Source organism: Wolffia australiana, chromosome 1, assembly GCF_029677425.1.
Source record: "Wolffia australiana isolate 7733 chromosome 1, ASM2967742v1".
In the NCBI taxonomy this organism is placed as follows: Eukaryota; Viridiplantae; Streptophyta; class Magnoliopsida; order Alismatales; family Araceae; genus Wolffia; species Wolffia australiana.
In genome coordinates, this window is record NC_135835.1 from 970577 (window position 1) to 979515 (window position 8939).

The 8939-nt window shown below is 43.2% G+C and overlaps 1 protein-coding gene and 1 non-coding gene across 2 annotated transcripts; both read right to left on the bottom strand.

Annotated features, from left to right (window-relative positions):
* Nucleotides 1-326: 326 nt before the first annotated feature.
* LOC144714198 (U2 spliceosomal RNA) lies at nucleotides 327-522 on the bottom strand. The gene has a single exon (XR_013584279.1). It is a non-coding gene; the product is annotated as a U2 spliceosomal RNA (small nuclear RNA).
* Nucleotides 523-5085: 4563 nt separating this feature from the next.
* Nucleotides 5086-5772, bottom strand: LOC144700534 (coiled-coil protein). Its single transcript, XM_078571952.1, has one exon. The coding sequence runs from the start codon at nucleotides 5741-5743 to the stop codon at nucleotides 5168-5170; it is 576 nt and encodes a 191-aa protein (XP_078428078.1). The 5' UTR covers nucleotides 5744-5772; the 3' UTR covers nucleotides 5086-5167.
* Between the last annotated feature and the right edge of the window lie 3167 nt (nucleotides 5773-8939).

Sequence of the window (8939 nt, forward strand, 5' to 3'; positions counted from 1 at the left end):
AACTACCAAACCAAATATCCATCATTCGTATGTGTTATCTCGTATCATTTTTGTGAAACAGGAGAGAAACAGGAGAGAAAAATGAGATATCAGGTTTCTAAGATGAAAACGGTAGTTAGAATGAACGGTAGTAGGGATAGACGGTGAACGGCAGAAAGATATGTGAAGAGATTTACCAAACGGACCGCAGTGAAATGCTGGTCTGCCTCTCACGTGTCATCCGAAGTTCTGACTTGGGTTTTAAGTGGTCTGCCTCTTACTCACGTGTTCGCGTAGCGCTTCGGATTTACAACTCCTCAGACGGCAAACAGTTGAATTTGAATTGGGAGGGGTGCGCCGGGCCCATGCAGTAGTGCAACGCAAGGGCGACGCGCGAGAGTCCCAGTGGCAAGCCACTGTGGTGGGCTCTCCCCCACAAGAAATTAATTTAATATCATGTGGGCCGATGGCCCACGTATCAGATATTAAACTGATAAGAACAGATACTACACTTGATCTTAGCCAAAAGGCCGAGAAAGGTATGAGAATTCCTGCCGCGATGGGACCTTATTTCTACGCGAGAGGCAAAGTACGCTCGTGAATCCCTCGATATGGGATTAAAAGTATATGGCGCTTCCCCCTCTTCCTCCCGCGCCAAGGATAATGCTTCGAAGACGGGAGGAATCCTCGCGGCCCACAGACGCTGCTCCTCTCGCTCACTCAGTAGTAGTACTCGGCAGTCGGCATAGGCAGAATACTATATATATATATATATATATATATATATACATGTGCGCGTCCCTTATCTCTGGAAATCTTCCCCATTCTCTCTTCCTCGGCTTTGTCCTCCGTCGTCGACATAAAATTCTGTCTATTAGACTTGAGCACGAACAAGATGCCGACGATTTTGCCTCTTTTACCAAATTTTCAGTCCCCCTTGCCGAAATTCCCAGACTTGCTTTTTACCCCGTTTGCTCTAGCGGCTTCGCAATGGTTTGAAATCTTTTTCAATTTTATGCTTTTGAACCAATGAAAAACTATTCTAATCCGAAGCCGTCCGAAGCTGTTTATTCGAGCCTTCTTCTGCCCTCCCCGTTTTGGTTGGACGTAACATTTTCCCAATTCACGACCTTCCGGTCTGGGGGTGGTTTCCAGATTTCAGGAATGTTCGATTTTCGCTCGCGCTCCAGGATTCTTAGCCGGTTAAACAGATGCGGCGATCTACTGCGGTCTCCTCGCGGTGGGAGTTTCTCGTCTTCCGCTCTCACTCGAGTCCTGCGTTCACCGATTTCAAATCGGGTTTCGCTCACTCTCCCGTACGAACAAAGCTATTCCACCCATCCGTAGATAATAATTATAATTTTACGAAAACTTATCGACATTTAAAATGATATTCTGGAACCATTATATCTTATTGTATCTAGAAATCTTCCTCGTTCTCTCTTCCTTGGTTTTGCGCTTTGCTATCCAGACAAAATACGCTGTAATTTGACTTTACCAAGAACAAGATGTCAACGATTGTGCTTCCTTTACGCATATTTCTTCCGAATGCAGTTTTCAGTCCAAATTACCAAAATTCTGAAATTTCATTTTTAGAACATCTTATACCATGAGTTACAAATTAAATTTATAATAATTGAATTTCCCCATTATGTAGTTAGTAAGTGTAATATTATGACAACATAGTTACATTATATCCCGCTATGTATTTTATAAAATATTTATAAGTAACATAGTTACATTACATTATATCCCGCATCTTCTCGCTTTCTTTTTCCCTCTTACGCATTCTCTCTCTCTCTCTCTCTCTCTCTCTCTCTCTCTCTCTCTCTCTCTCTCTCTCTCTCTCTCTCTCTCTCTCTCTCGTTATCTCTGTCTAGCTCTCACTCTCTGTCTCTCTTGCTCCTCTCTGTCGTTCTCTCTAATGCGTGTGATCTCTTCTCTAGAAATCTTCCTTATTCTCTCATTGTCTTTTTCCTCTGCTATTCGGATAAAGTACTTTCTATTAGACTTGATCAGGGACAGTATGACGTTGATTTTGCTTCTCCTACACAAATTTCCCTGGACGCAGTTTCCAGTCCCCCGTTTCGAAAGTTATGTGCTATACTTTATAGAATTCCTCATATTCATAGCTATTGCGACTTCAATATATTTTGAAATATTTTACTTTAAAGCTGTTCAAAACTTTTTATTCTTGCATGTTTTGCCAATCCTGTTTTGGACGTTATATTTTCCCAGTTTGCCCTTTTGATGGTTTTAGGGTAGTTCAATTTTTGCTAGCGCTCTACGATTGTTCGGTAATTAAACATATGTATGGCAACCTATTGCAGCCTCCATGTGATCAGGGTTTGACAGCCCTGGTCTGGTACTGGTTTAAGCAAGGACCTAAACCTTATCTAAATTTCAGTCTGATTCTGGTCTTCTTTTGTCCAGTCCCACTCCGGTCCCTATCTAGTCCCGACCCAGTCATGTTGAATAGTCAAAGTCAAAGAGTAAAAGTAAAAGGTTGCATGGAAAAGGAAGAGAAAATCAGAATAAATAAGAAGAGAAGATAAGAAAGGAAGTTGAAAAGATTAATAAACAACAAGAATATAAGAAGGAAAGAAACAAATAAAATAGGAATATGAGAGAAAGAGAAAGACGAGAGAAAATAAGAAGAAAGGAAGATGAAAAGAAGAAGAAGAAAAGATAAGAAAGGAAGATGAAAAGATTAATAAAATATTAAGAATACAGGAATAAAGGAAGAGTCAAAGTAGTAGAAGAAGAAAAGAAACAATAAATTAAGAAGAGGAGATAAAGAAAAAGACTGAATAAAGAAAATGAAAAGAAAAGAAGAGAGGGGGGAGTTGGGGAAGAGAGAATGTGAGGGAGAACGGGGAAGAGAAGGGGGGGCTGTGTTAACTGTGAAGAAGAGAAAAGGAGAGGGGGATGGCATCCGACGCGAATACGGAAGGAGAGGGGGGAGGGGTCGAGCACAAATGGGAACGAGGCGGGAGGAGGACGGCCATCGCGACATGGGCGGGGTGGGGGGGGTTTCCAGGGCAAAAGGGGGGAGGGTTGTCCAATGCGAGCAAGGAGGGGGGGCCAGTTGACGCAAGCGGGGAGCGGGGTTTGGCATATGGCACAAACCACAATGGGGACCATCTAGCACTGAAGATCGGTCTCAACCAGCTTGAGGAACTTGCGGCTGAAGTGAAAGACCCAACTTTCAAGTATTCTGCCAAGTCAACGGGTCCCATAGGTTGATGTTATCTTCGTTTGTATTTTTGGAACTTCCTTTTCGTGTCGGCCTTTTATACAGGCCAAGATGTGTGTTTGTGTGTGGTGGACCAGTGTATGGTCCTATATATGGGTTTCTCTTCCTTTTAGAAGGCCCATATGACCCATTATGTGGGCTGCTTTCCCTTTTTTCCATAGGGGGGCCCCATATTACACTCTCAGAAAGAAAAGAAAAAGAAAGAAAAAAGAGTATTTGTTCATTTATTATTATTATTTTTGGTTTTGCTCTCACATTTTGCCCTCCCATTGGAAATGCCCTAATGCTGCGCCCCCACCATCCCGCCTGCTCGGCCCACTCCGCTGTCGTGCTGTCACCATGCATCCGCTCGCGCCGCCACTATGCCAAACCCTCACCGCTGCCACGCGGCATTGCCACCGCTACGCTACTGCTTACCGCCCTTGCTACCGCCATGCATCACGTGTCATTAGCCTGTGGGGCCTGCGCCGCCCTCACTGCCACCCCCGCTACGCGCTGCTGTCGCCCGCGTGCCGCCTCATCGCCATTGCGCGCTGTCGCTATGCGCCATCGCCGACCTCGCCGTCGTCGTGTGCCGTCCTCCTGCTTGGCCCACACCGCCCTCGCCATCGCTACGCTTTGTCGCCACCTGCGCTGCCTGTGCTGCCGCAGATGCACGCTGTCTCATCTGCCGGGCCCGCGCAGCCTTCGCAGCTGTCGCGCTATTGTTGTGCGTCCGCGCGCGCCATCACCCCTGCGACCCGGACACCGTCACCACTCACTCTGCTTCCACCGTCCTCACCATCGTCGCGTTGCTGCCCCAACCGCTGCTCGAGCCATCGCCTCACCGTCATCTACACCATCACCCTCCCTGCGTCTGTGCTGCTGCACGAGCCGTCGGCGTGACACTGCCGACGCTGTCGCCCACACAATTGCTCGCATCAACACCAGCATTCTCTCCATCCGCTCGGCCCGCACCGCCTTCACCGCGGCCATCACGCGCCGGCTTTTGTTGTCACCTTCACAGCCGACCAGGCCCCTGTCACACTGCTACGCTCACAGCTACCCCTATTTGAGGGTTCTTTATTTCTTTTAGTACCTCCTGAACCCTTCTCCACCTCCCCATACATAGACTTAGATGGGCATATTGCTTTGAATGGTGGGAATTCTGTCGATACGTCCTTTGTTGGACTTGTCGAAGGTGCACTATCTAACGGTAGTGGCCATGCTCGTGCCGTCGGTCTTCAACCCATCATCTTTGTCATTAGGAGCCATGTGGCATTCCCATGTCCCTTTAACCGCGACTTAGAGGTCATCCACATCCACATCTAGTTCCAGTCCAGTTTGAGCCACAGACCCGCTGGGACAGACTGGCAGCCTGGTCCCCGGTCTAAAATGGCGATGCCTACTTCCGATTCAAGTTTCTCATCTTTCATTCAAATTTGGCTTATCCGAATTGTTCAGTGATTTAGTTCAAATCGGGTATCGATCGTTTCTTCGCATGAAGAAAGCTATTTTATTGACAACAAAAACAAACTATGTATTCAACCTTGATCTCTTCGGTGTAGTCTGTGTAGAAACCTTATCCGTGAATATCTCATTCACTTGAAACCCTTCAATGAATACGATTGTTGCAGTACAGCCAGCTAGTTTACAAAGATTTAACTGAACCACGTTTCCCTTGGCGGATTTTAAATTTTTCTACGGACCCAGTGTGTTCTCGTGTGATGAGAGGTAAATGGCTCTAATCTCAACGAGAAATTAATACCGCCGTATCCCCATTACAGATTTAATATGTAAAATTGCGTCGATTATACACACAACCAGAATCATCACGCAGATTAAATCCCAAGAACTTAACTGATGCCTGATAGAGCAACCACGGATATCATAAAGAACGCATTCAAAAACATTGATATTCATCTAGAATCTAGAAACCAATCGCAAACATCACTATCTCTTGTTCTTACTGACCAGGGAATCATCGACGAGCTTGAGGTTCTTCCGCTGCTTGGACTTAGCAATCTTCTTCAGCGTCTTCGGATTGGTGATCTTCTGGAGTTTGGTGCCCGTCCGAAGTATATTCTCCTTCTTCTTCTTCTCCCTCTCCTCCCTCTTCCTCCGCTTCTCAACCTTATTCGAGCGAATCTCCTCCTTCAGTTCCTTCACGCGGTCTTGGAACGCTCTTTTCAATTCCTTATCTTTCACGCGCTGCTCCAGCGACTTGCCACGGCGGGTTACCCGCATCGCCGACGACCGCTGCTGGCGGGGCTGCTTCCAGTTCCGGCCGGAGACTCTGCCGGCGATCACGCCGTCGTATGTGGGCCGTCCGATCGCCGAAGGACGGTTGGGATCTTCGGCGGATGCGACGGCGGATCGTTTCGACGGCGGCGTTGGGAGCTCTGCGGCGGCGGCGGCCCCGCCGTCCTCCTCCATGGCTTCGGCCGCATCCTGGGCGGCCCTCTTACGCTTGTTCCTCTGCCCGCCGATTCCCTCGTCGAGGAATCTGAAATCCAAGGTACACGCCATGGGAGCTGGAGACGGCTTCTGAAGCTTTCTCTAGGGCAGGAGGAGGATTTATATATGGGTTCCGCGATCGGATTTGACGGTCGGATGAGATCGGACAACACTTTCGATCCCATCGAACGGCCCTCGTGAATAGAAGCTGAATCGGTTGGCTCGATCTGATCGGCCTGTTAAATAGAGCGGACTGGGAAAGAAGAAATATTTTTTTAAGAATACCAGAAATACCCCTGATTAGAAGCTCAATTAATACTTGGTGAAGATTGCATAAACAAGCCATATTCTTTTTTGTTTAATAGTTTTTCCTGATTGCTAAGCATGAAATCATTTAAAGATCAGCTGAAAATCAGATAAAGAAAATTGAGACCAATCAAGCTCTTTCTTTGAGGTACTTCTAAAGGCTCCCGAGTCTTGAGTTTCCTTGGGGGTTTCCTTTGATTATAACTTTACCATACAGTGGAGATCATTGAGAACATCCAAAGTAACCTTGGAATCAGCTTCAATTTGAATTTAGGGGATGATATTGTTTTTCGTGTGAGTCTTCAAAAGAAACTCAAGCCATACTCTTCAAATGTATTTATCTCTATAATAGTATATGCTAAAGAGATAAAATAATGTTTTAAATATTTTTTGAAGTAAATTGTTTGGAATCTGGAATGATAGCGTCATTTATTGCCAGATATTACTGTTGACCAATAGCAATTTTGATTGTGTTGGTCAATTCTTACTTTGACCTTGGTTTTGAGCATAGCAATAGAGATTCTTATTCTATTTAGGAGATGTTAGAATTCATAATTCATTAAGGATTACTTTATCTATCCATCCGATGCATAGTTCTGAGGTTTGGCTTTTATTTGTGTTGAATCTTTTATCTCAAAACAAATTACTCAAATAATTATAGACACTGAAGTTCTAAAATTTCAAGAATATCAAAATAGACATTGAAGATGTTCATCCATGGTGTGCAGTGAATTGACTTCTGATTTCAGTGTCCAAGAATAATGCACTGCTTTCCTTGAAGTAATGACACTAATGGTAAACTTATAGAGGTCCTAAGCAGTCAATTGCTATTTAGTTTCCAAGCCAAATACTTAGGTAGTTATCTAGCACACCAGCCACCCAACTAACTAGCCATTCAGTCAACCAATGCCCATCCGGCATAGCCAAAATGTAAACCATGCATAACATGCCCTCAACATGTGCCTTGTGAACGTGCTCATGCATTTTCCCTCGTATGGGTGTTTGTTAAAAGTAGTTTCTAGCATAAAAGTGTACATAAGATGTTCAACTGCACCCCTCAAATAGTAAAATATTTATTTTATTTTAATTTAGTTCTAATGTGCATGACACTGCTTTTAAAGGATGATAGAAATGGGAGTGGCTGAGGTGATATAACATTCAGTCAAAATCACAGTGACTGGTTAGCAAACAAAGTGTCATCTACTTGGTTGAAGTTGATGGAGTATTTCACAACATACTTTGGAGTAAATTATGCTACGACTAGAATCCCACAAAGCATGTCATATTGCATCAAGATATAAATAACATGACAACAGTGTTCTACAGACATATCAGGAAGTATTTGCCAATAAACATGAAATCAAGGGGTTGTAAAAAATGTGCAATTATTTTGGCATGCTCAACAATTTCTTTATTTCAGCCAAAAACTTCCTATTCAATGATGTCTAATATAAGATGCCAAAAAAAGGATCTTGGAATTATAATGTACAAGCTATATTAACTCAATGCCGAAACCACCAATATTTTGCTAACATTTAAGTCTCGGCTGTGAGTAGATGCTAAGCCAAAAATAGGGGTGAATTTTACCAAATTTAATCCCTTGTCGTTGTCAATTTCAGCTTATACAATAAAATTTATAAAACCTTAACTTAAGATGTATATTGATAAGTAAAGGTATCGTCCAAGGGAAGCTAGTAAGGAATTCAATTTGATGATTTTCTTGACAATTCAATCCTAATTAGAGTTAATTTGATCTTCAATGAAGATCAAATCAACCTAATTAGACAAGGAGGTTAGAGAGGGAGGTAGAAGAGATGAGAGGAGTAGAAGAAATAAGGGGCTCTAAGTTGAATTAATTGATCCAATTGAAAGGATCGAAGAATTTAATTAGAGAGATTAAGAACAAAATTTTGATTTTTTTTGGTTGGTTCTGTAAGTTTGATAAAGCAGGAATAACTACTCTATTGGATAATAAGATGGGAACCCTAATCTCCTAGAAAGTTAACCCTTTTTTATAAGTTTTTTTTATAGTTTTGTTTTAATGTACTTGGAATAGCTTGTTAAATCTTTCAATTTCTCCTCTTAATCCTAGTCAGGGCTTGTACATGCCACTCAAGCCAAGCGTTTTAGAAGTTCAGACAAGGATCAAGAAGAACGATTAAGAAATTCAACTAACAACATCCAAAATACACCCAAAGTTCAAATACAAAGAAGGAAAAAATACAAAACAAGTTGATCAAAGCTGGAGCTCCTCTCTGTTTTTTCTTGCAGCTGTGATAGAGCACCATCCAGAATGACCCCCTCCTCTCAAAATTTGGCTTTTATACTTAGGTTAAATGGTAAAAATTACCATTTTACCCCCATTTAGTAATTAATTTTTATCTATCGATGTAGGCTTGATCTGAATGATCAACCATGATAGAAAGAGGGGATCAAGACGAGCAAATCCATAAAAAATCATCTCAATCGGACTTCAGGATCAAAAGTTATTAATAAATGAAAATCGACCAATCATAGCCATTGGATCAATTTTCATTTATTTAATTTAAACTTTCTTTAACACCCCATGATGTGTCGATCGCTGATTTGCAGGCGCATTTTGAATTTTTTTTTTCAGGTTTGATCTCCGAGCTCCACTTACCCCCTGGCAAAAAATAAGAACAAAGAGAAAAGGTGTAAAAAAATGAGTGTGGTACGTTTCGCTATGCACTGAAGTGTGCATCTTGTGCAGCATGGGCGAATCAACGAATGCCATATCACCGCCCGTGCGCGTGCGTTATATGCGCCGCACGAGCGGTGAACTTACCTCCCGATGGCGCCCATCATCAAACGCCGTCAGATTCTCATCCGACGCCTGAGATGAGGCCACGTCGACTCCTGAAAAACTTTTCTGAATAATTTGCGTAGAAACCCTTCATAAAGTTTGAAATTACAGCCTGACGGGCCCAAAAGTAATTGTGAA

Coding starts and splice junctions, on each gene's coding strand:
- LOC144700534 (XM_078571952.1), bottom strand. CDS start 5,743: ATGGCGTGTACCTTGGATTTCAGATTCCTCGACGAGGGAATCGGCGGG.